This window comes from Microtus oregoni, unplaced genomic scaffold (genome assembly GCF_018167655.1).
Source record: "Microtus oregoni isolate MIOR12 unplaced genomic scaffold, Mior012 000053F_ref0000044, whole genome shotgun sequence".
Lineage (NCBI taxonomy): Eukaryota > Metazoa > Chordata > Mammalia > Rodentia > Cricetidae > Microtus > Microtus oregoni.
The window spans coordinates 14,337,706-14,362,976 of record NW_024543829.1 but is presented as its reverse complement, the minus strand read 5'-3'; the positions used below and the strand labels follow the sequence as shown (position 1 = coordinate 14,362,976).

The following is a 25,271-nucleotide window of genomic DNA, read 5'->3' as shown; positions in this document are numbered from 1 at the left end:
GCTGCGGGAGACTCACTTCATGATGTGTCTCTCTCCTGCCTGTGTCCTCCCACTCATCCAGGTACAGTACACATAATCTTTCAGACCTGCCTGAGACCCTGCTCAAGCCAAGGGTCGACACTAACAGTAGCCTCAGCCACATGGAAACTCCACTGTTGGATGACCCAGTTCCTTGACAGCCACATTTTACACTCCCAGTGATTTGCAGTTTTTGCCTCTAAAAAAAAGTACCAAGGGACAATGTCCTCTATGCCATTTTCCAAAGGTGTGGGCTAGAAGACAAAGAGCAAGGCAGGTCAAGCACCGGCTTCAGTTTTGTTTTGTTTTTGTATCCCAGGTCCTGAGTGGAAACTGAATCCTAGTCTGTATCTCAGGTCCTTAGGGAGTATAGGAGAGACAGATCCCATCTGGAGAGAGCCAGTGTCCAGCACAGCGCATGGTAAACACCAGGTGTGTAGATGGTGAGTCACAGGTTCACAGCCAGTGTCCAGCACAGCGCATGGTAAACACCAGGCGTGTAGATGGTGAGTCACAGGTTCACAGCCCAGGAGAGCCTCACTCATTCATCTGGGCTTAGGTAATCAGGGAGGCTAAGCGCTGGGATCAGCTCACCTCCCCTAGGAAGCAGAGGAAGGGGACTGAGTGGTTGTCAAGCATGGTCTTCCCTGTCTGCAACATGGTGGTAGCCAGGAGGCTGAGCCTGCATCCGGAAGAGGACAGTGAGGAGCAACACTATTAGAAGGAAGAGGATGGAGCCACAGACAGCCAAGGCCACAATCACCTCTGGGCAGGGGAGGGAAAAAGAAAGGTAACATTAGTATTCACCAGACAAATACAGACACAGAGCACTACCCCATGCCAGGTCCTGTCTGGACAAAATACAAACATAGAGCACTACCCCATGCCAGGTCCTACAAAGGTGGTCAAGACAGTCTGCTCTTATGGCGTTCACATTCTGGTAATGACACATTAGTGATGTTGTATGAGCAAGGTAAGTTCCTCAGAAAAGAAATCACTGAGGAAACAGGAGCGGAGACCTGGAGTCAAGAAGTAAAACAGGCCAGGCGGTAGTGGCACACACCTTTAATCCCAGCACTTGGGAGGCAGAGGCAGGCAGAGCTCTGTGAGTTCGAGGCCAGCCTGGTCTACAAGAGCTAGTTCCAGGAGAGGCTCCAAAGCTACAGAGAAACCCTGTCTCGGAAAAAACAAACAAGTGAAACAGATCTGAGAATAGAGTGCCACGGGGTGGGGGCATAGGTACACAAGCAAGTACAAAAGGGCCTGATACTGAAGTAGGATTGGGGTTCTGGATTCAACAAGAAAATATCACTGGAGCAGAGTAAGCAAGGGGCACTAGGAAACAGGAGACAACCAGGCCAAGTGCAGGCTGGGTGGTCATGGTGGAGAACTTGGGTTTGGTGTGTGATTAGTATACACATACACATAAAATTAAAAAAAAAAAAAAGCCATGATCTTACATAGCCCAGGTGTCTGGAACTGGCTATAGGCATAGGATGACCTTGAACTTTAAATCCTCCTTCCACCTTAGTGCTGGAATTAATTCCACCCAGTGCTGGGGACTGAACTCACCGTTTCTTCCCTGTGTGCTAGGCAAGTGCTCTTTCCACCAACTGAGCTACACCTCTAGCCTCAATTTATATATTTTAAGAAATTAACTCTGCTGTGTTGAGACTGGTAGAGACAAGAATAGACCCAGAATGAACATTAGGCTTTTGAGCAATCCAGGCAAGAACTGATAGCGTTAGACTGCAGAGGCGAGAGCTCAGTGTCCAAGAAGCCAAGCAGACAGAATCTGTGGGACTGGGTGGTGGAGTACGAGGAAGAGAATACCCAGTGTTAGATTGTGCAGCTATGGGACTACCGTGGCATCTATTAAATTGAGGACTATAAGATGAACAAGTAGATCCCAGGGGAAGAGACGCTGTTTTAGACAACTTAGCTGCCTCATTCAACCCATGTAAAGAAGAGGCCTCAAGTCAGCAGCAGCCATAAATCTGTAAGTCATACCACACAAGTAGAACTTAACTTACTATGGAGATGAGGTAGGGGAGCCATGTGGTCTTAGGAGTCAGGATAGATAGGAAAAGAGCTAGGGACAAGCCTCAGGCCATTCATTGTTCAGTGAAGAGAAAACCATGAAGGAAGTTAAAGTGAAGACCAGAAGTCATGGAAATGTTACTGTTTTGCAGTGCTGGGTAGGGAATGACTCCAGGGTTTCAAAAATATTAGCCATGGCTTCTGCCACTGAGCCGCGTCTGCAGCACTCAGAAAACATTTAAGGAAGGAGAGAAGCTGACTAAATCGGTCATCACAGTAAAAGGTGACACCACTGTTTCAAGTCAGTCTGAGGAAGTAAAGCCAGAATGTAGGCAACTCTTTGAAGATTTTTACCCAGAGGGATCACAGAGAGAAAGTGAGTCTCAGAAGTCTGTTACGCTTTGCAATGGGAGTGATCCAGTAGAGAGGGGGGCATATTCCCGATGAAGGGGAGAAGAGACCAACACAGTCTAAGTGGAGGCTGGACTTGACCACTAGCTTATACAAGCAGGTAAACTGGTAGATGAGGCAGGACAAGGAGGGTGAGGAACGGGGAGAGTATATAAAAACAGTACTAGGGTTGAAGAGGCTCTCCAGGGAAGGGCGGAAGACGGCTGGCCCAGGACATTAGCACAGAAGCAGGTGGCAGCTCACCTGTATCTGCAGTGTCACTTATGAGCTGGCACTCCTTCTGCCAGTCCTTGGGTATGACAGGCTCTGTGAGGCGAAGGAAGTCCTGCAGTGGGCAGCGGTGAGGGCAGCCAGGCAGGATCAGAGGCCAGGGTGCCTTCTTACTGTCATTCCGAAAGTACATCTCAACTGAGAAATTCCTGAGAGTTAACAGGAGGCAAGATGGGGGATGCTCACCATGCCCAGGATGGAGTCTCTGGGCTGCCTTCAGGGAACACCCTGGTAGTTCCACTTACCCATCATCTTCCTGATACAGTTCAAACATGTGGCAGGAAGCGTAGGGAGCTTGTCTCCCATTGTAGACATTCAGTGCCATTTGCAAAGCAACAAGGGTAGTATCATGCTGTAAGGGAGAAGGGCTGTTTGCTCCTCTGCCTCCCAGGAATGGAATCGGGAAAATACCCAATTCCTGGTTGGACTCCAAAGTGTTAGGGATTTGGAGCTTACCGCAGAGTAAACCAGAAGCTTAGGGAATTGAGAGGTGGTTGCCATGAGTGTCAGGTTCTTCAGTATCTGAGCCAGCAGAACTCCTGAAGAAGAGAAATCCCAAGTGTCGGTGTCCTGAACTGTCACTGATCCGCTTTTCTGACCATCTGCTAAAAGTCTAGTCACCAACCCAGGGAACTCTGCACCGCCCACTACTAAGAACTGTCAAGTCTACCTGGGACACAGATAAAGCAGGTTATTAGTACTTAAACTCAGGTGCAAAAACTTGAGCTAGGAGGCCCTGATCATGACTGCTTTAACAGTATGAATGCTTCACAGCACCTGAGATGGTGGGCATGTCAGGGCGACTGCTGTATGCAGGTTCTGAAAATGACTGCATTGTCAAAGGTTTGAGAATGCATACCCTTGAATGCTTAAATGAAGCAACTGACACATGCGTTGCCCTCGGCCTTTTCTCCAAGGGCCTTTAGCAGGTCTCTGGAGGGAGGCTTGCAGTTAGGAAAGAGAAAGGGTCTTCTGGCATGGCAGGCCAGATGTGCTGGCACACCTTTAATCCCAGGAATCAGAAGGCAGAGACAGGTGAATCTCTGTGGTTTGGGGCTGGCCTGGCTGGAGCTACATAGTGAGACCTGTAACTCAGGCTGAATAGTAGAGAACCAGGAGATTTGGGTGACTAGCAGAGATAGCAGAGGGGAGATTTGTTTTTAAAAGAGCAGAGAACTGTCTTAGGCAGAATAGTGTGTGAGAAGCTCCCACAGTAGGTTTTTAATGCTGGAGTTTTGGGGAGGGTAGTGACATGCTGTTTTGTGTCACTTACCACCCTGAAGTCGGGCCTTCTGTACTTGCTCGTGGATCCCGAAGAGGAAGAGGAAGCTGAAGTCCTTTAGCTGGCTCAGACGTTGCACGGTTTGGGGTGAGGCCCAGGGCGGCAGGAGCAGCCCATGTGTTTGCTGTGTATCGCAGCGGGCAGGTTAGCTCCCTAGGCCTAGGCCAGAGCCTCTCCAGGGGTGGCTTTCTTCCCCAGGTGGGGAAGGTGCCTGTGTGTGTGAGGGAGGAAGAGGAGAGCAGAGGTGAGGAAGAGGGGCTATTGCAAACATGGCAGACAGCAGGGCATTGGAAAGGGAGCTCGAGCATGAAGAGCAGACTCAGCAGAAAGAAATCTCACAGTACTGAGTTCGAGATGGAGAAGGATACAGAGTGCTGACAACTAGTAAACCATTTCCCACTCTGAGGTTCTTTTTACCCAGGAGGGAAGTTCCCAGGTTACATAAGCACTGGCTTGCTGGGCCTTCCCAGTGGGGATGGCAGTAGCCAAGCAATGTGCTCTATTATTGCCCTAGAGATCTGGACCTGCTGAGGAGAGAAGAGTAAGCCCAACAGGCACCCTGGTCAGCTCACCTCACAAAAGAGTGTGTCATACACATTCCAGATGGTCTCTAGGGTCAGGTTCATAAGCCCTGTCTCATTGGCCACCATGTCCAGAAATTGCTAGGAAAAATGGATCAGGAGATCAGTACTGTTCTGAGTAAAGCGCAGTCTGATGACTTACACCTCAGCCCCCACTTACTGCATTCTGAATACTCATATTCTTATACTCTAGAGTCTGCCGAGTCTCATTCTGCAGCTGCTCATAGTGGGGACATGGACCCAACGGAAACTTTAGCAGCTGCAAATTAAAGAGAAATAGGCAGAGAAGCCTGGATCAGTAGGCCGCGATCATAGTTGTCCCTTCTCTACTCCAGTCCTCTCACTCCTGGCTGGTCTTACCCTGTCTTCAGTGATGGGCACAGTGTGAACAGGGATGGGCTGCCATGAAATGTTGGGGTTGAAACGTTGCACTTCATTGGGAGGGAAGAGTCCAGCCAGGTTGGCCTCAGCACTCATGAGAGTACGGTCAAAGTCAGTGCTTCGCACATAAACCTGTAAATTGGCAACACAGATCTCTCTTTGTGTGCAGAAGTACTCTGGCTTCTCACTGGAGCCCCAGGGGAAACCTGTTCTGGATGGTTACTCAGCACATTTTAAACTTACCATGCATACACAGCCTATCTGGATCCTCCCTGTTCCCCAAGGCCCCAAACACTGAGCTATGAGCTATCACCAGTCTGTGGGAATGGCTCTAGTTCAAACCCTCCTTCCTCTTCATCCAAAGCACTCATTTGGTATGTCTGAGAGATTTGATTTATTGTGTATACAGTGTTCTACCTGCAGGCACCAGATCTCATTACAGATGGTTGTGAGCCACCATGTGGTTGCTGGGAATTGAACTCAAGACTTCTGGAAGAGCAGGCAATGCTCTTAACCTCTAGGCTATCTCTCCAGCCCTCCTGAGAGATTTTAATACCTGGCTTGTCTCCCATCATGACCAGAGCCCTGCCTTTCTGTGTCTCTCTCTCTTGAAGAGGCAGCTTCTGTCTCTCCCTTTTCCCCATTTCTCCCTTCCCCATTCTCTCTTTCTCTCTTTCTTTCTCTCTTTCTTTCTCTCTCTCTCTCTCTCTCTCTCCCTCCCTCCCTCCCTCCCTCCCTCTATCTCCTTTCACCCTTCTTCCCCTCCCTTCCATTACCCACTAAATAAATATCAAACTTGACTCTGAAAAAGAAAAAAGTCCTTGTTGGGCATAATGGTACACATTTGCCCCCCCCACCCCAAACCTGAGACAGGGTCTTACTATATATGTAACAATGGCTACAGACCCTGCCTATGCCAGAGTTGGACCCTTGGCCAGTTTTGTCTCTTCCCAGAGACAATTCAGACTCCAGAGCAGTATTCTAGACAGTTCTTAAATTTTTGTCCATGGACCAAAATTTCAAGAGGAAATCTAGAGTGCCTAGCCTTGGATTTTCTAAGGTCAGAAAATAATTCAAAAATCCCATTCCTCCTGCCAATCAAGTTCCCAGTCTTACCTCTTGTCGGTGGTAAGTGGTGTTCAGAAAGCCATGGTAGCGCTGCCTCAGAGCCTGGCCTAGCTCCCAGTGCTGCAGCATCCCCTCCTGTGGGCAAACCTGAGGGTTAAGGGAGTCCAGAAGGAAGGAATGGCTCACAGGTCCTATGACATTTAAGCATTCTTCCCTTGGCAAGGAGCGAAGTTAAGTGGTCACTTGTGAATGATATTGTCCCGGGCACAGAGTATTGTTAAGAAATCTGGTCATAGGGGCTAGAGAGATGGCTCAGAGGTTAAGAGCACTGTCTGCTCTTCCAGAGGTCCTGAGTTCAATTCCAGCAACCACATGGTGGCTCACAGCCATCTATAATGAGACCTGATGCCCTCCTCTGGCCTGCAGGCATACAGAACACCATATACACAATAAATCTTTTTTTTTTTTAAATCTGATGATACCCAGAGAAATAGTTCAGTGTACTTAGCGTAGACAAGGGCCTGGGTTTGACTTCCAAAACCCAAAAACAAAACAACAGTAAAACAGACATCTGGTCCATAAGAACCCATGTGGAAAACTAGCAGTTTAGGGAGGCTAAGTTTCTGGCCTCTGACCCACCTTGGTTAACTGACCAAAACCCTGGGGCCATTTCTCTTCCTGATAGGGGTCCTTGGGATATGTCTTCACTGGTGACCGATCTCCATGTCGATAGAGCTGGGTTAAAAACAATGGTTTGTCTACAGGTCAGAAGGGTCTTCTGGCTAAGGACAGGGCCCACCTCTGCCCATGTAGGAAAGCAAATCTCACTCCCTCTTGGAAGCCTTTCCGCTAAGTAACGAAAAAAGAACCCGAGTTCAGGAGGTTCCTAACAAAACCATGCAAAGTCAGAAGCACAGGTAGTGCAAGCAATGCATTCTGGAGGAGGAGGCGGCAGTGACTGGGAAAGCAAAGATCTTCGAAGTCGTCTGTATGGGTGACTCTCCACCTTTTGATTACATTCCCATCTTGGGAAAAATCATCCCCGGGAAGAATATACCCCAACATTACTTGGTCGCCCCGTTCTGCAAAATGGCCTAGGGCTCCAAATCAATTCTGAATCCAGTCTGGCAATCCACCACAGGCCAACTGCTTCCTAAATCAGTTCTTTCTTTCTCCTTGAAGTGAGGACCCCGACCCCAGAGCACAAGCTCTACCCCTCCTTCTACTAGCATAGCCGCCCTTTACCCTTTCAGCTTTGGAGAACCCGTCGGTGACTCAGTCACCCATTACCAAGGTAACAAAGCGCAGACTCCGGGCCTGGGTAGGTGGCATCACCGTTAGGCACATGCCAAGAAGAAACTGGAGAAGAGCTGCCTGGCTCCAACCAGACTGTCTGCCCGCCATCACCGTTGTTGGCTGTGCAGCAAAGGGGCCGGAACGCCTTGGGCGGTACCTGCTGCAGACGCCCGGATGCATTCGTAAGGACACTTGCCGGAAGTGCATTCTTCGCCATCTTTGTGCGCGCACCCGCGCGTGTGTGTCTGGTGGGTGAAGGCGGAATTTGTGGGTTACGATCGGCGGTGATGGACTAGCTGGGGAATGTAGCTTGATATTTCGAACTGAAAAGGCTTAAGGACCCCCCCTTTTTCTTGTAAATGCCCTAGGTCAAGCTTATCTCTTTCACTACCGGGCTGGTGCTTGCTCTGGGCGTGGTCTTAACCTGGGGAGCGAGCGCCTTCCTCGAAAGCTTCTGAGAGTGATCCCGGAGCCTCAGCTGGTGCAGAATTGGGGCGAGGTGTGGGGAAGTATAGAGCCTCACTTTCTGTGCCTGTCTTCTGTGTGTGGTTTGAGTCTTGGCTCTGGCTGTTTCCCTAAGTGGCCTTGTTTGGGGTGCAGGGCACTGCATGTAAACAACCCTTTGGACTCCCTGAGAATGGCCCGGTCTAGTCTACCATCATTTCCTGCACAAACCTTTAGTTTCCCTCTCACTCCCCAGTTGCAGCCTTCCCTGTCTTTGTCCATTTCTAAATTAAATTAGGCTCAAAACATCATGTTTCCTCTAAGGGGAGTTGAGTTGTATAGGTTGTTCAGATTTCCCAGACCCACTGCACTGAATTCCCATGGGAGGAATTTCAGACAGCTGGGGCTTTAGTTTGATTCAGGTATGTAACTGGATTTCCCACAGAGTGAGAGTCAGACATTAGCCTTAAGAATTTAGGGGCAGGTAGCCAGTCTGGCTTCCAGATTTTGTGACTCCAAACTATTAATGACAGTTTCAGGTCAGATCTTAGGCCCGTGGTATGCTTTTGATGCAGTTCTTCCGACTGTAAGCAAGCCCACCTCAGTATATCTGCCAAGTCTGAGAGAACTGTTACTGTCCCCGGACTCCAGATAAATTTGTGCCTAAACTTTACTTCCACTTGACAAAGACTGAGGAAGTAGAATAACAGGGCTTGAAAACTAGTTTTTAACTAAAGAACAAAACAAAAACACAAAAAGCCCCAAACCCTAGCTAGGCGGTGGTGGTGCTCCTCTTTAGTCCCGGCACTCATGAGGGCAGAGGCAGGCAGAATTCTGAATTTGAGGCTAGCCTGGTCTACAGAGTGAGTTCCAGGACAGCCAGGGCTACACAGAGAAACAACAAAGAAACCTTTCTGTGTATGGGCGTTTTGCCTGCCTGTGTACCTGTGAGATGCGTGCAGTGCCCTCGCAGGCCAAAAGAGCAACCAGTTCTCTTAACAACTAAGCCATCCCTCCAGCCTTTTGTTTGTTTTGTTGTTTTTGTTTTTCGAAGCAGGGTTTCTCTGTGTTGTCCTGACTGTCCTGGAACCCACTCTAGATCAGGCTGGCCGTGAATGCAAAGATCTACCCGTCTCTGCCTCCAGAGTGCTGGGATTAAAGGCGTGCACAGCCACACCCAGCTAGTTTTTAACTTTCTTAACCACAGGTTCCCTTATAAGTCATATGAAAAATCAGCTCTTTTCCCCGGAAAAAGTGACCAAACATGAACATAGAATACAATTTTGCATATAACCTCACATGATTCACAAAGATCCTCCATAGGTTTATAAGATAAGGATGCCAACCCAGAGAGAAGTGATTTGCCTAAGCTCACACAGTTAAGAGAATTCAAACTTGCTTGATTTTGTTGTGATTTGTCTTTTGATACAGGTTCTCAGACCCTCTGACACGGCCTGCTGTGCACTGGCATTGCAAGTGTGCATGGCCCAGCCAAGCAGTCTTCTTGCCCTCTCTCCCTCCCTTTCTTTCAGATAGAATTAGGATCTCGCTATATGGCCTAGGCTAGCTCTGACCTGCCTTACCTCCAAATGTCCAAAGCATATGTTGTCACACCTAGAAATGTAAGTGTTCTGACTTCTGACTGGTATATAATTAGTTGTCCTTTTTTTTTTTTTTTTTTTTTGGATTTTTGAGACAGGGTTTCTCCGTAGCTTTTGGTTCCTGTCCTGGAACTAGCTCTTGTAGACCAGGCTGGCCTCGAACTCACAGAGATCCGCCTGCCTCTGCCTCCCGAGTGCTGGGATTAAAGGCGTGCACCACCACCGCCCGGCTTGTCCATTTTTTTTTTAATGTCTATGAGTATGTTGCATGTGTAGAGATCAGTGAGAACTCCCAGAAGTCCATGCTCCCCCACAATGTGGGTAGTCAGGCTTGACAGCAAGTGCCCTTCCATGTTGAGCCATCTCACCAGCCCACCCCCTTAATATAAAATACCCTGGGCTGTGGTGGCACATGTTTTAATTCCAGCACTGAGGAGGCAGAGACAGGTGGGTTGCTGAGCTCCAGGCCAGGCTGGCATAGTTCTAGGACAGCCAGGACAACACAGAGAAACCCTGTCTTGAAAAAGGAAAATAAGGAATTTTCTTGTCATCTTTGTGTAGGGACTATGCAAATCCCTCTGTATTGTTCCAATTTTAGTATATGCTACAAAGAACACTGTAATGGACAGTTTCTTCTAAGCTCTTCAAACTGCATTTTTTTTTTTTTTGGTTTTTTTGAGACAGGGTTTCTCTGTGGTTTTGAAGCCTGTCCTGGTACTAGCTCTTGTAGACCAGGCTAGTCTCAAACTCACAGAGATCCGCCTGCCTCTGCCTCCCGAGTGCTGGGATTAAAAGCGTGCACCACTGCCCAGCTCAAACTGCATTGTTAAACTATATATGGTAGCCCCAAACTAGCTTGAGATTTTCCCAAAGAAAACCTGTTACATAAGTGGGATCAAAGCATGGCTAACTGACCAGTGCATATTATTTTGTAGGTCTACTGCCACTGCTTCTCATGTGCTGGTGTTATAGGCATGCCCCTCCACATACATGTCATGGAGTTGTTTTAAGACTATTTTATTTAGTATCCCAGCACAGGGCAGATTAAAGCAGGAAGATAAATTTAAGGACAGCTTCAGTTACATAGCAAGTTCAAGGCCAGGCTAGGCTACAGGAGACCCTGTTTCAAAACACAAACAAAAAATTTTACTGTAAACTGGGCGATGGTGGCACACACCTTTAATCCCAGCACTCAGGAGGCAGAGGCAGGTGGATCTCTGTGAGTTTGAGACCAGCCTGGTCTACAAGAGCCAGTTCCAGGACAGACTCCAAAGCCACAGAGAAACCCTGTCTCGAAAAACCAAAAAAAAAAAAAAAAAAATTAGTATAATGTTTACTCTGAAAAATTATCCAGGGCATTGTGCTTTCAGAATGTAAATCTTTAGCTCACCAAAGTAGAATGAAAATCCCTTATGCTGGGCTGGAGAGATGGCTCAGTGGTTAAGAGCACTGCCTGCTCTTCCAAAGGTCCTGAGTTCAATTCCCAGCAACCACATGGTGGCTCACAGCCATCTGTAATGAGATCTGGTGCCCTCTTCTGGCCTGCAGGAATGCATACAGACAGAACACTGTATACTTAATAAATAAATAAATCTTTAAAAAAAAAAAAAAAGAAAATCCCTTATGCTTACATGTGGTTGTGAGTCACTCAACATGGGTACAGGGAACTGAACACGGTCTTCTGTAGGAGCAGCAAGGGCTCTTAACTGGTGAGCATTCTCCACTAGGAGTATGAGCTTTTGAATCAGTTTTCCCTGTATTCAGTTTCTGATATTTATAACTTGTTAATGACCTCCTAAGATTTACCGTAAGAATACATGCAATAGCCGGGCAGTGGTGGCGCACACCTTTAATCCCAGCACTCAGGAGGCAGAGGCAGGTGGATCTCTGTGAGCTGAATGTCAACCTGGTCTACAAGAGCTAGTTCCAGGACAGGCTCTAAAGGTACATAGAAACCCCCTGTCTCAAAACACCAAAAACAAAAAAAAAAAAAAAAAAAAAAAAACAACAACAACATGAAATGATAACACATACAGAATATTATGAAGAAAAGCCTAAATCAATATTACTTTTCTTCTTTGTGATCTATATCTTGTCTGAACATACAGAGTTAGGAAACAGGGGTTCCTAGTCTTCTTTGTTTTGTGATTAGCAGTTTGGACAGAAGTTAGCCAGCATGAGTGGGTTCCCAGCACTCTGGAAGATGGCTCCCTTTCTTTCTACTCATCTAGAGCACTGAAAGAAGGATCCAGTAACTGCCCCAGCCCACCTCTGCAAACCATACTTTATGGCCTGCTTAGTGGAAAAGATTGCCTTTGAGGGGTTATTTACTGGTCTGTTTGACTAGGGCTCGTGGATGCTGCTATTTCTAGGCTGAGAAGCCACCTCTGGAAGTTTGGGGTGGAGGAATCAGAGATGTCACTTGTAAGAGTCCTCAAGGATGGGGCTGGAGAGATGGCTGAATGGTTAAGAGCATTGACTGCTCTTCCAGAGGACCTGAGTTCAATTCCTAGCACCCACATTGCAGCTCACAGCTGTCTGCAATTCCAGTTCCAGGGGATCCAACACCCTCACACAGACATACATGTGGGCAAAACACCAATGCACTACAAATAAATAATTAAAAAAAAAGGATGTTCCCAGGGATGTTGCTTCCTATGTGAGTCAAGAAAACATAGGAAAGGCCCATAGGACTGGGATGCCTTGGCCGTAGCACTGTGGGTGGATGGGACTGTGTCATGAGGGTAGGCCAGTGAAGTAGGACATGTGTGTTTCTAGCTGCTGATCACTTGATTGCTTGCCCTAACTTGGGGCAATGGGCAGTCACTGGAAAGTCTGTGGAGATACCATCAACAGGTTGTAGCTTTCCCCATTTTTCCCCTCTCCCTTCTCTTTATGCCAAGCTCCTCCACCACCTGTAACCTGAAGGGATGGGTAACTGTGGTGGTGAGGTACTGGCAAAACTGCCTCTTCTTCAGGAAACTGAGCTGTGCTGCTCCCTGGCTTGGGGAGGAACCTGCTTGTTCAGATCTACCTCTAGCCTGGGTTAGTGAGCTCCAAATTGGACTTGTGTATGTGTCTTCCTGGGGCCTGGGAAGCACCCTGGAAAAGTGGCTAGACAGTCAGGGGAAGGCGTAGAATTAGGAATGAATGAGAGACACTGTTTTTTAACCCCTAGAAAATATATCACAAGCCGGGCGGCAGTGACCCACGCCTTTAATCCCAGCACTCGGGAGGCAGAGGCAGGTGGATCTCTGTGAGTTTGAGACCAGCCTGGTCTACAAGAGCTAGTTCCAAAACAGGCTCCAAAGCCACAGAGAAACCCTGTCTCGAAAAACCAAAAAAAAAAAAAAGAAAGAAAGAAAGAAAAGAAAAAAGAAAATATATCACAGAGCTTCAGACCAATGTAACATCTCAAGTTCCTTGAAATGAGATATATCAGGGACATCTCTAAGTGTGCTACTAGGCTGGAACTCGGGCAAGGTAGAGAGCTATCTGGATACCTGGTGGGTGCTGAGCAGTCCTAATCTCTGCGCTGCTGTCCTTGGATGACAGGTCCTTGTGAAAATAGGGAAAGGAACAGAGAGTGGAGAGCCTTTTGCACATGATTCATAAGTGTCCAGACCAGGGTGGAGGCCTGTGAGGGGTGACCTTGTGATGAGAAGGAACAAGAGCAAAAGCCAGAGGCAGAACTGAAGATGGGGGCTGCCAGAGGGGCTTTTTCTGAATGTGAGAAATGAATACATGGGCAGATTTTGCAACACCCCCGCAGACTGCCGTCTTCCCTCACGAGTTCCCAGTCTCTGCCTGTTCCCTTGGCTCAGCCTGTGCTTCCTCTCATCTTCACCAAGCCCCTTTCTACTTCAGTTTTCTCGTCCTTCCCCCATCCTGTTCCTTCTGCCCCACCCCCACAACCAGTTCACTCTCCTGTTTCCTCTGTTTTCTTCCCTCCTGCCCCGTCTCTGTTTTGGTCCCACTGGCTGCTTGTTTGGCCCCTGTCCTATGCTTTAATGTGGACCCCTGGGAACTAGAGTTCACAGCAAAACAGGAAGAGCCTATGAGCAGGAAACTGGGAATGGGGCAGGAGGTGAATAGCCAGCAGTAACCTCAACTCCTGCTTCTCACATCTGAATTGAAGCATCTACAGAGATCTGTAGCCCACCAGCCCTGCAGCCCACCAGTCCTGCTGACCACCAGCCCTGCTGACCACCAGCCCTGCTGACCACCAGCCCTGCAGCCCACCAGCCCACCAGCCCTGCAGCCCACCAGCCCTGCAGCCCACCAGCCCACCAGCCCACCAGCCCACCAGCCCTGCAGCCCACCAGCCCACCAGCCCACCAGCCCTGCAGCCCACCAGCCTTGGCTTCTTCCATTTCAGAACTTTTCTCAGAGCCGAGAATGCTCTAGATTTGAACACAGGAAGAAAAGATCTGCGGGCCCGGAGAAAGGACATCTGGATTCTGACCTCAGCTTGGCCACTAACTGTGTGGTCTTTGGCAAGCTCTCAAGAGAACATCAGTGCATACTGTAAAATGGAGTCATTTACCCTGTCTACTTCCTTCTAGGGGTTGCTGTCAGAAACCAAAGAGATAGGGAGGAGGTTGCATATGGAAACAAAGATTCAAAGGGTTGACTGCATAGGCTCCAGGTGATGGGAAGACAAACTTCTAAAGGAACTGGGAGGGAAATGGCAGCCCCACCCGTCCCCTGACACACTGTGCTGGTTCTTATTCTCACATTGATCTTATGTGGCAAAACATTTATTATCATTATTATTATTTTTTTTTTTTTCGAGACAGGGTTTCTCTGTGGCTTTAGAGCCTGTCCTGGAACTAGCTCTGTAGACCAGGCTGGTCTCGAACTCACAGAGATCCGCCTGTCTCTGCCTCCCGAGTGCTGGGATTAAAGGCGTGCACCACCACCGCCCGGCTATTATTATTATTATTATTATTATTATCATCATCATCATCATCCCCACTCAGAGACACTAACTTGCTCACTCAAGATCATACAAGTGAATGGGGGCAAAGCTCAGCCAAGGAGTGCTTTCCTACCCTGAGTGGGGCCCTAGCACTGAGGTTTGAACCCAGACCCAATCAGAAATGACTATGCTGAGTTGAAATTAACTCAAGCTAATAAGTATGGAATAGAAGTGGGACTTGTTTGCTTCTTTACTTATCATTTAACAAACAGAAAGACAGTACTGTGCTTCCTCTCTAAGCCAGCTGCTTAATCTTGGGAGAGTAAATCAATGAAACGTGAAGTGTTCCTTCAGGGCTGAATCTTCTGTCCCAGGCTGCAGGAAAGCTATGGCTATGGCTGTAGATTCTGTGTGGCTCAGGACACCACCCCACATGGGACTGCTCCCTAGATAGGCGGCTTGCTTATCTTCTGAGATCTACACTGGGTGGGGCCCTTGGGTTGCTAGCTAGCATCTGCTCCTCTCCCAGGCCTCCCTTTCCAGGCCTCTTCCCTTCTCTACCCCCCCCCCCCCCCCAAGGGCACACACACTCAAACTCACTGGAAGGCCCAGCACCTGCCTGTCTTCACCCTCGAAGTTCTACCCGCTTGGCTCCGTCCTGGGGCTAGTGGGGAGAGCTTGGCGCCTTCCCAGAGGCAGGGGAGGAGGGAGGCTGGGAACACAGGCTGGGCCTTGGTGTCGCAATTCCGGGCCGTGCCGGGACCTTTGCTCCGCGAGGTGTCTATGGGGGGAGGGGGAGGGAACGCTGACTCTGGAGGCTGCTGGGATTAGGGTAGGGGTGTCTGAGAGCTGCCCTTCTGTACCAGCAAAGAGCCTCCGGTGAGGAGAGGAAGGAGAGAGATGAAACTGGCCCGGTTTGAGGGGGAAACGCGACAGTCTTGTTAGAGGGTAGGGGACAAGGTGGCGCCGGCTAAGGGGGTGGCCGGCTGGGGAGGAGTTAGGCTGGTGGGGAAACTACCTCGTGGGCGGGCGGGGGCCTAAGAAGGCTAAGGGCTCCCGGTTGCTGGAAGGAAGGACCCTTTGACAGTGCCCTCTCTCAGCCTTTCTTACTTTACTGCTTCTCCCTGCTGGTCCCCGTGTCCTCAGCTCTGGTCACTGGCTGCCCGCTGCGGCCTCGAGGACCGGGTACTGCAACGCCCTCTTCTCCAGCAAGGGGGCTCCAGAGACTAAGCAGCCTGAAAGTCTGGTGGCCGGGAGACTCGTCTGGTTGGCTCCTGGACAGTGACCCGGGGGCTCTCTCTGTCCTTGCTTCTGGGTTGGAGAGGGGTGGGATGGGAAAATTTTCTTAGGGAAGGATCTCTGGGGCGAAGTGTGGAGTACTGCCAACAGAAGTTCCGGGCAGGGATAGAGTTTTACTGGGTATCATAAGAACTGGAAGGGTTCTGGGAGAGGAGGTACTGGGGAGATTCTTGGGACGAGAACTTTACGCTGGGACTTCAGAAATGGCAGGGACTCAGAGTGAGCTTGGGTCCGGTCTGTTAACTTTGGCTGGCTATGCTGTTAGAAGGAGGTGGGTGCAGAGAAGTCAGGATTCTGCTCTTCCTCTACCACCTCCACCTGGGTGGCTATAGACAGTTACCTTAATCTCTTTTAACTTTAGTTTCCTTAGCTTTAAACTGGATCTAAGAATAGCCCTGACAAGCTGAGTGGTGGTGGCACACACCTTTAATCCCAGCACTGGGGAGGCAGAGGCAGTTGGATTTCTGAGTTTGAGGCCAGCCTGGTCTGCAGAGCTAGTTCCAGGACAGCCAAGGCTACACAGAAAAACTGTCTTGAAAAACAAAGAAAGGAAGGAAGGAAGGCAGAGTGGTCCTGCCAACCTAGAGGCAGATCAGCGGCAGACCTTTGAGTAACCTGCAGAAGTGCTGCATTCAGAATCCAGAACTGAGTTCATAGGGATCTAACACAGAAGGCTTCCAGGCCAGTACACGACAAGCGAATGTCAGTGGGTAATCTGAGGAGATAAAAGGGAGCACAGAGGGAGCCGAGGCCTACTTCTGCAAGTATAACCTGGTTCATTCCTGCAGGACAGTGTCTTGGTAATGTCCAGGGCTCCGGGAAGAGATGTCCTTGTGGCTGGAGGCTCCAGAGCCTGATGTTTGTCCTGGTAAGCTGCTTTATGCAAACCTTCTCCCTGAGCCCAGGCCTCTGCCTCCTCTCTGAGGCTGACACCTCAGGCATCAGTCCCTTCACTTCTGAGAAGCACAAGCTCTATCTATTAGTGTTGCTGCCTCTGCTCAGACCCTTTGCCACAGTTCTGGTGCTTGTTTGCTGAAAGCCCCATGAAGTCCTCGATCTGGGCTTCCTTCTTGGTAGTGCTGACACGGCTAATGCTTGGTTCTAGCTGTGGAAGTCCTGTCTGATCTATGAAATGGATGCTCTCTACCACTCCCAAGGGAACAAGAGCTAGCATCTACATTTAAGATCTTGATGTGCAAAGAGCTGCAACTGACTAGTCCTCGATTCCACAAAATCCCGGAATCTGAAAACATGAGCTGGGGCTTGGGTGCCTTCATTTTTGTTTGTTATTTTTTTTGAGACATCGTTGTGTAGCGTGGCAGTCCTGGTACTCACTGTGTAGACCAGACTGGCTTTAAACTCAGGTCCACCTGCCTCTGCCTCCCAGAGATTAAAGTTGTGCACCACAGCTCCCAGCTAGTCTGGCTGCTTTCTAAGGGTAGAGTGAAGTTTATAGCTTCCCAGCCAAGATACTTGGGGAAGGAGTCTAGATGGAACATGAACCCACTCTTACTCCCTTGTGCCTCTTTTGGGCTCAGATTCTGCGACAGAGTTGTGGAAGGCAGAAACCCAAGATGCAAAAGACCAGGGGGGCAAGAGCTGCGTCCTCAGGGAGGAAGCTAGGATGCCCCAATCTGCTGAAAGTGCCTTCAGAATGGGGTTGGAGGCAGCAGAGCCCACAGCCCTGCTCCCCAGGACAGAAGCTTTTCCAGAGCCTACAGGTAAGAAGCACCCAGATTCGGAAAAGGTAGGAGCTCTCTAGACCTGGGGGGGGGGGGGAGGAACTCTGGGGGCCTTTGCCTTCTAGTGTCACAGTTAAGTCCAAAAGCTCGTCCTGGCTGACTTTGGTGTGGATTTTGTCTGTCTCAGGCATTTCTGAATTTTCAGCTTCAATTTCTTTGTGATTTGAAATTAACCCTTATGATTGTCTTCAGGGTCAATACTTACAAAGAGCTCATACAAGGCATAGTGGTCCTTGGTAAAGGACGGCAAATGTTACAATACTATGGCATGCCCCAGTAATTCCAACTACTCTGGAGGTTGAGGCAAGAGTTGAGCCCAGGAGTTCAAAAGTTCAAAGCCCACCTAAGCTACATATTGTGAATCTGAGAGGTGGGGAGGGAGGAGGACATGCACATTGAGCATTTTGTCTGTCTGTATCTAGAGCTTCGTCCGCAAAAGCGAAAAAAGGGGCCAGCCCCCAAAATGCTGGGGAATGAGCTGTGCAGCGTGTGTGGGGACAAGGCGTCTGGCTTCCACTACAATGTGCTGAGCTGCGAGGGCTGCAAAGGATTCTTCCGCCGCAGTGTCATCAAGGGAGCCCACTATGTTTGCCACAGCGGTGGCCACTGCCCCATGGACACCTACATGCGACGGAAATGCCAGGAGTGTCGGCTTCGCAAATGCCTCCAGGCTGGCATGAGGGAGGAGTGTAAGTGCCCAGAGCAGGAACTGGGAAGAACTGATGGGAAAATATTGATGCCCTGTTGTGGAGGCAGACAGATGCTCACTCCTGCAGGGGTCTCCTGAGTGTAGATTAGTACTCCCTTAACCTGGCATAGTGGCACACACTTTTAGTCCCAGCACTAGGGAAGCAGAGGTGGATCTCTGTGAGTTCAAGGCCAGCCTGGTTTACACTGTGAGTTTCAGGATAGCCTAGAGCTTCACAGCGAGACCCTGTCTTGAAAAACAAAAGAAAAACAATAACAACAAAAGAAGAAAGAAAGAACGAAAGAAAAAAAAATGCCCTTGCTTTTACACACATCTTGTTTCTAGAGCATCAAACCACCCATCCCCTCTACCCCATCTCTGCCTCTTATTCACCCTTGTTCCTCTTCCTGCCTCACATCTGGCCCTGTCTTTAGGTGTCTTGTCAGAAGAGCAGATCCGCTTGAAGAAACTGAAGCGGCAAGAAGAGGAACAGGCTCAAACCACATCAGTGTCCCCAAGGGTTTCCTCAGCTCCCCAAGTCCTCCCCCAGCTCAGCCCGGAGCAACTGGGCATGATTGAGAAGCTGGTTGCCGCGCAGCAGCAGTGTAACAGACGCTCCTTTTCTGACCGACTTCGAGTAACGGTACTTGATGACCTGGGGAGAGGTGGCTGGGCCTGCAGCAGCAGCTAACTTCCGACTCACAGCAGTTTAACTTTTCCTCCCTTGCCCACCCTGGGTAGCCTTGGCCCATCGCACCTGACCCTCAGAGCCGGGAAGCCCGGCAACAGCGCTTTGCCCACTTTACCGAGCTGGCCATCGTGTCTGTGCAGGAGATTGTTGACTTTGCCAAACAGCTTCCTGGCTTCCTGCAGCTCAGCAGGGAGGACCAGATCGCCTTACTGAAGACCTCTGCGATTGAGGTGGCTGGAAAGGGAATGGGATAAAGGGAAAACCAGAGTAGGGTTATCTGTAGGGGATCTCCAGGTATCCAGCTTGGAGAGTCTGAGTCCTTAGGGAAGGGAGTCAACCTCCTTCCGAGGGCCACACACCAAGACCAGCCCCTTCGTGCCTGTTTGAAAGCTGCTGCTTGTGTGCAGGTGATGCTTCTGGAGACATCACGGAGGTACAACCCTGGGAGTGAGAGCATCACCTTCCTCAAGGATTTCAGTTATAACCGGGAAGACTTTGCCAAAGCAGGTGAGAGCTAAGACGGCCGTCGTGATTAGAGAGCCTAAGGTTTGGGTGGTTATACCACTTGTTTTTCCAAGAGAGAAGTTTGGAATGTTGATCAGTCACTTCAACTGCTCCAAACAGACCTCTGTCCTCTGCCGCATCTGAGGAGGTTATGCGAGCATCTTCATGGAGAGACCAGGCAAGGCAGAGCAGCGGCCTTCACTCTCGTTTTTGCCAATGAAACTACTTAAGTCTGCATTGTGCTTCTGCTTACTATTTAACAACATTCTGTACCTAAGAATTTTTTTTTGAGAATTTTGGCCTTTTAATAGACTAAAGGCAAGAAACCCTTTTCAGATAACGCTCTTTAAGGATCTTGCAGGCTCACTCACTCACCCTCACTCTCTCTGTCCCCCTTCCTGGTGAGCTGAATAACCCGCCTTGAAGCAGGACAAATATGCAAAATGGGGAGCTATAGGATCAGATCCAGTGTTTTCTCTAAGAATTGGTTTGCGTTGGTGCCGGGACCTGATGCTGCTCAGGACTAAGCAGTGGGGGTTTCCCTTATTCAGCTCTTGGTGATATTTATGAAACTGGAGATGGGAAGGGATGCAGGTCTGGAGGAGAGAGGCTGGGAAAGGGTGGCAGAAGTCTAGAGGAGACCGAAGATTTGGCAGCTGAGAGAGCAGACTGTGAAATACTGCTAACGTTCTGACTGTTCTCAGGGCTGATAGATCCTGGGTTCCAGGCCAGAGTTCAGGAAGCTTCCACTGGCAACTGGTGACTCAGGCCAACCAATGAACCTCTTGTCCCAGTGTGGGCCTTCTAGGAAAGGCCTCTCTTAACTACAGAGGCCAAGGCCCTGTCGCCTCCCTCTATTGCGTATTTTTTTCTTTTTAGTTTGTTGTCTGAATGTCTAGGTCCTCACTGGGCAATGGGTGACTCTATCCAGCCCTAACACCCAGTCCTGTCCCTCTTTTCTACCAAACACCTTTCCCTCAAATGGTTGCTAACTTAGACTTTCTTAACCCTTGGCTCTGTCAGAATACACTCTTTCCTGAGCCCTTCCTGTTCCTTCAGTACTTATGGACTTGTGCTATCCGAATCTGCACCAATTTATATGATTTCATTATTTAAGCAGTTTTGGTGTCACCATGTTTTCAGTTTCTCATTTTATCAGTGTGTTCTTGGGAAAAGGAACAGAAGGCTCTTTTTATTTTTTCTTTCTTCTCTTTTTAATCATTTTTTAAAGGTTTGTCTATCTTGTCTCTCTCTCTCTCGTGTGTATGTGTGTGTGTGCGTGTGTGTGCGTGTGTGTGCCTCCTGCTGCTTCTTCCTCGAGGCTCTGTTTTGTCAAGTCTCCCCCACATCCACTCCCATATGTTGCACACCATGGCACACTGATGTGAACCGGTTTTATTTGAGGGGTTCCTCCAGCAAGCATTTGCAGACCCTCATGAGAGCACAGCTCAATTCTAGAACCTTCTCTTTTTTCTTTGTATGAGGGAACTTTTTAGCATATTTTGGAGCTTAAAATTTTATCCAGAAATGCATTATAAAGTGAAGCTGGCCTATTGAATAGATTAACACACAACTCTGGATATACATCAGGGTGAAAATATAAGAAGTGACTCATCAACAAACCCCAAATGGAAAAGGAGAGCAGATGGTTGTTAAAAGAAATCTAAGAAAGCCTAGAAAACACAGGGTGGTGGAGACGCTAGCAATGTGAAGTCAGGGGCTGTTGTGTGCTCATTGTCTTCCCTGCAAGAAGACTGGCTTATTGTTGTTGGGTTTTGTTGTTATTGTTTTAAATGGGGAGACGGATATGAGGATCAGTGTTCAAGCCCAGGGTCTGGAGAAGTGGCGCACATCTGTAAGCCCTGCGCTGGGGAGCAGCAGAGTCAGGTGGCTGCTTAGGCCTCACTGATCTGTCAGTCTAGATGACATGGCTTGCTCCAGGGTGAGTGAGAGCCTGTTCCAAGAAGTAAGATGGAAATCCATAGAAGAAGCACCTGAGGTTCACTTCCAGCTGCCACAGGAGCACAAAGGGGCACTGGCACACTTTCCCAGGGACAGGCACAGGGGTTCAAGTTCAAGGTCATCCATGGCTAGCCTGGGGTTATATAAGACCTGTCACAAAACAACCAGCAACAAAACCCAAACCAAACCAAACAAAAAACAAGGGTGAAGCCAGGCACGTGCCTTTATCCTAGCACTCAGGAGGTAGAGAAAGGCAGACCTCTCTGAGTTCTAGGCCAGCCTGGTCTACATAGTGAGTTCCAAGACAGCTAAAGTCTATGTAGAGAGGCCCTGTCTCATTTGAAAAAAAAAAAAAGTCAACTAAGTTCAGTTGGTAGAGTGTTGGCCTGTATTCAGCTCCCAGGACCACATACACTGGTTGTAGTAATGAATGTCCATAATGGCACCACTCCTAAGACCAGAAGGCCAAAGTCATTCTCAGCTACAGAGTGAATGGGAGCCAGCCTGGGCTCCAGAGGGAGCTCCAGGACAGTCAGAGCTGTTATACAGAGACCCTGTCTTAAAAAGCAAAACAAAACAGAAGAACACATAGTAGATATCACACATGCTGCATTTATTATTCTAATTTACTATCCTAAGAAGCTTATAAGGTAGATCTTATTATCTCCAGATTACAGGCGGGGACTCTAAGATGCAGACAGGTTAAGCAACTTACTTCAAGTCACCCAGCTAGTAGGTAGTCGATTGAGGGGAGTCGGATCCTGGCAGTCTCGGAGCCCAGTCCACACCCTCAGCTGCAGTGCTGCATTCTACCCAAGACACGCTGTGTCAGCTGTGACACGGGTAGCCACAGAAGGCCATTTGCCAGCCAAAAGGACTTTATAAGCAAAGTAAGAGACGCCTCTATTTCTAGAAACATTCTTTTTTTTTATGTATTTATTATGTATACAATACAGTGTGCTGCCTCCATGTGTGCCTGCACGCCAGAAGAGGGCACCAGATCTCATTATAGATGGTTGTGAGCCACCATGTGGTTGCTGGGAATTGAACTCAGGACCTCTGGAAGAACAGTCAGCATCCTTAACCTCTGAGCCATCTCTCCATCTCTCCAGCCCCTCTAGAAACATTCTTGAGAATCCTAATAATATCATTGCTGTTTGATTCAGCACTTTTTTTTTTTTTCGAGACAGGGTTTCTCTGTGGCTTTGGAGCCTGTCCTGGAACTAGCTCTGTAGACCAGGCTGGTCTCGAACTCACAGAGATCCACCTGCCTCTGCCTCTCGAGTGCTGGGATTAAAGGCATGCACCACCATCGCCCGGCTTGATTCAGCAATTTTTGTGCTAAGCTTTCTGTACACTTTATCATATAACCATCTGCATTATTTTTTTTTCCAATTCCATGACAAGAGTTGGGACCTGGAGAGATGGCGTAGCAGTTAAGAGCACTGGCTGCTCATCCAGAGGTCCTGAGTTCAATTCCCAACACCCACATGGTGGCTCCCAGCCATCTGTAATGGGGTCTGATGCCCTCTTCTGTCATTCGGGCAAATAGAGCACTCATGCATAAATAAATCTTTTTTTTTTTTTTAAAAGGAAGGAAGGGTTGTGTTGGCTCCTGGCTTGATGGTGTAGCTCGTCATGGTGTAGCCTTCCCAACGCTGTGACCCTTTAATAAACCTCCTCATGTCGTGGGGACCCCAACCATAAGATTATTCTGTTGCTACTTCATAACTGTAATTTTGCTACTGTTATAAATCGTAATGTAAATATCTGATATGCTAGCCCCAAAGGGGTCACGCCCCACAGTTAAGAATCCCTGGTGGAGACAGTCACAGGGGATCCACTCAGGAAGCAGAAACAGACAAGCAAGTGCTCAGCTTTCTTTGTATTCAGTCCCTCACAGATGTGTTCAGAGGTTTCTCTAAGTGACTTCAGAGTCTGTCAAGTCGACGGTCAAGTAGCCTTCACACCATCACAACACGTTTCTGTTTTGTTTTGTTTTGAGATAGGATCTTGCTCTGTGATCCAAACTAGCTTGAAACTTGGAATCCTCTTGCCTCAGTCTTTCAAGTGCTGTAATTACATCCATGCGCTATCAATCCCAGTGCACTGACTCGGATTTCAGAGGAGACTCAGAGAAGTTGAGAAGCTTGTTCTTGAGTAGCAGAAACCTGGAGAGCTTTTAGCGGCTTTTTAGCCATTCCCCCACTGAGTTGGAGGACATTCTCCCCCCTCTTCTCCCCCAGGGCTTCAGGTGGAGTTCATCAATCCCATCTTCGAGTTCTCCAGAGCCATGAATGAGCTGCAGCTGAACGACGCGGAGTTTGCTCTGCTCATCGCCATCAGCATCTTCTCTGCAGGTGCGGAGGAGGGGCAAGAGGGAAACTGAGTAAGAAACTCCAGGAGGCAGGAAGCATGGGTGTGGAGGACCCTGCTTGGGTTACTTGTGGGTGAGAGGTAGGGTGGGATGGGACACGACCCTATTTGGGAGTTGTGATTTGGGATATGGAACCAAGACCTTGGCCAGACCTGCTCCTCAACTTTGTTGGTGACCTATAGACCGGCCCAACGTGCAGGACCAGCTCCAAGTGGAGAGGCTGCAGCACACATATGTGGAGGCCCTGCATGCCTATGTCTCCATCAACCACCCCCACGTGAGTCTTCCCAGTGCCTTTCCTTCTGCTCTTCAGGCCCATTTTCTGATGTCCACTTTCTTTCAGACTTCTGCCTACACCTAGCAGGGGCAGTTCCCTGCCAATCTCACCTTCTCTAGGGAAGAGCAACAGCTAGATTTTTCCTTCCTTTCTTTTCTTTTTTTTTTTCAGGACCGACTGATGTTCCCACGGATGCTAATGAAATTGGTGAGCCTCCGCACTTTGAGCAGCGTCCATTCAGAGCAAGTGTTTGCACTTCGCCTGCAGGACAAAAAACTTCCCCCACTGCTGTCTGAGATCTGGGATGTGCACGAATGACTGTCCTTCCACCATGTCCTCTGTGTTGTGGGCCACATGACGGAGGCTTACTGACTGCTTCCTAGAGGTGGAGCAGACTGAGATGGGCAAACATTCCTGGGGGCCCGGAGAAGGAGATCCTTGCATGGCATTAAAGGAGAGTCAGAGGGTTGGGTGTTTTGTGGCTGCTGGCCAGTTGGGGACCTACTAACTTTGTGCACCATCTGAAGACCTTATTGACCCAACCAAATAAACTAGCCAGGTAGGCCACTTTGCACAGGCCTACCCATCTTGCCTCTACCACTTCCTGTTTTCCCCCATAGGGCCCCAAAGAAATTCTCCACTATCACTCTGCAGCCTGGCTGCTTCAACAACAGGCACATGGAACAGGAAGGCCAAGATGAATACAGAACTAGGGAAATAAATTTCTGGATCTGGGCGGGAGTGCTGTGGAGGAGGAACCTGTGTCCATTAGGATCTGCCTCCAGACTCAGCAGAGGGGCAAATCACAGATGACATTTTCTGTTCACTAGGTCCACGGCGTAAGAGAAGTGCTTGGGCTTAGGTGCACCTTCCCCTTTAATTATCCAGGTAGGAGCAGGTGCTCTTACTGGGGGGGGGGGGGGAGCAGTAACTTAGCGGTACACTTCGTGTGTGTGTGTGCACTTTTAACATTGGCATCTGAAAAAGGAGGACAGCTTTAAAGACTCAGGGCCGGGTAATCCTTCCCTTCGGTTTCTGGGCCCGGGGGACTCAAAGAAAAGTCCCTGGAGGCTCGGTGGAGGATGACCAGGGTTTGAGTTGTCAAAAGGACTGGACTCCATTTCCCAGCGGGCCTCGCGTCACCGTTCTCGTTTCCCTACCTTGGTGTAGGTGCTGCCCTGGCAGCGTCAGCCCCGAGCGTCCCCGCCATCCAGAATTGGTTGAGTCCACCGGCCTTCTAGTTGGCTTTCCTGCCGGGCCGGCTGGGCACGTCCAAACAGCGTGCAGGGGGAGCCAGATGAGGTTTGAAGAAACTGTCAGAAAGTCTTAGGGGCAGTTTATCTTACGAAGTATTTTCATATTAAACACTGTTTCGTCAAGACGGGCTCTATATCCAAGTAGAATTAAAAACCGTTTGA

The 25,271-nt window shown here is 49.0% G+C and overlaps 2 protein-coding genes and 1 pseudogene across 9 annotated transcripts; 1 reads left to right on the top strand and 2 right to left on the bottom strand.

Moving 5' to 3' along the window:
- Window positions 1-296: 296 nt before the first annotated feature.
- On the bottom strand, window positions 297-15,478 carry Acp2 (acid phosphatase 2, lysosomal). 4 transcript variants are annotated; one of them, XM_041637709.1, is made up of 12 exons: window positions 15,424-15,478; window positions 7,342-7,592; window positions 6,691-6,786; window positions 6,100-6,186; window positions 4,963-5,115; window positions 4,763-4,861; window positions 4,594-4,683; window positions 4,013-4,145; window positions 3,196-3,278; window positions 2,985-3,091; window positions 2,713-2,888; window positions 297-700 (listed from the first exon to the last, which is right to left on the bottom strand). In XM_041637709.1, the coding sequence occupies exons 2-12, from the start codon at window positions 7,552-7,554 to the stop codon at window positions 618-620; spliced, it is 1,320 nt and encodes a 439-aa protein (XP_041493643.1). In that variant the 5' UTR covers window positions 7,555-7,592; window positions 15,424-15,478; the 3' UTR covers window positions 297-617. The 4 variants fall into 4 exon arrangements, with proteins under 4 accessions (XP_041493643.1, XP_041493641.1, XP_041493642.1 ...); XM_041637707.1 differs by having other exon boundaries at window positions 297-783; window positions 15,424-15,473; XM_041637708.1 differs by lacking the exon at window positions 15,424-15,478 and adding an exon at window positions 14,914-15,015 and having other exon boundaries at window positions 297-783.
- Nr1h3 (nuclear receptor subfamily 1 group H member 3) lies at window positions 7,576-24,450 on the top strand. 5 transcript variants are annotated; one of them, XM_041637714.1, is made up of 10 exons: window positions 7,576-7,595; window positions 16,401-16,480; window positions 17,151-17,333; window positions 17,777-18,043; window positions 18,477-18,685; window positions 18,784-18,963; window positions 19,141-19,240; window positions 23,446-23,559; window positions 23,759-23,853; window positions 24,025-24,450. In XM_041637714.1, the coding sequence occupies exons 2-10, from the start codon at window positions 16,438-16,440 to the stop codon at window positions 24,169-24,171; spliced, it is 1,338 nt and encodes a 445-aa protein (XP_041493648.1). In that variant the 5' UTR covers window positions 7,576-7,595; window positions 16,401-16,437; the 3' UTR covers window positions 24,172-24,450. The 5 variants fall into 5 exon arrangements, with proteins under 5 accessions (XP_041493648.1, XP_041493647.1, XP_041493650.1 ...); XM_041637713.1 differs by lacking the exon at window positions 7,576-7,595 and adding an exon at window positions 15,090-15,192; XM_041637712.1 differs by lacking the exon at window positions 7,576-7,595 and adding an exon at window positions 15,115-15,261.
- Window positions 9,914-10,009, bottom strand: LOC121437713 (annotated as a pseudogene).
- Window positions 24,451-25,271: the final 821 nt, after the last annotated feature.

Coding starts and splice junctions, on each gene's coding strand:
- Acp2 (XM_041637707.1), bottom strand. CDS start 7,554: ATGCACTTCCGGCAAGTGTCCTTACGAATGCATCCGGGCGTCTGCAGC. Junction 4,684..4,762: donor ATATGAGTATTCAGAATGCA/GTAAGTGGGGGC, acceptor CATTTTTCCTAG/CAATTTCTGGACATGGTGGC. Junction 784..2,712: donor AAGTGACACTGCAGATACAG/GTGAGCTGCCAC, acceptor TCCCCTGCCCAG/AGGTGATTGTGGCCTTGGCT.
- Nr1h3 (XM_041637714.1), top strand. CDS start 16,438: ATGTCCTTGTGGCTGGAGGCTCCAGAGCCTGATGTTTGTCCTG. Junction 17,334..17,776: donor AGCTTTTCCAGAGCCTACAG/GTAAGAAGCACC, acceptor GTCTGTATCTAG/AGCTTCGTCCGCAAAAGCGA. Junction 19,241..23,445: donor GGAAGACTTTGCCAAAGCAG/GTGAGAGCTAAG, acceptor CTTCTCCCCCAG/GGCTTCAGGTGGAGTTCATC.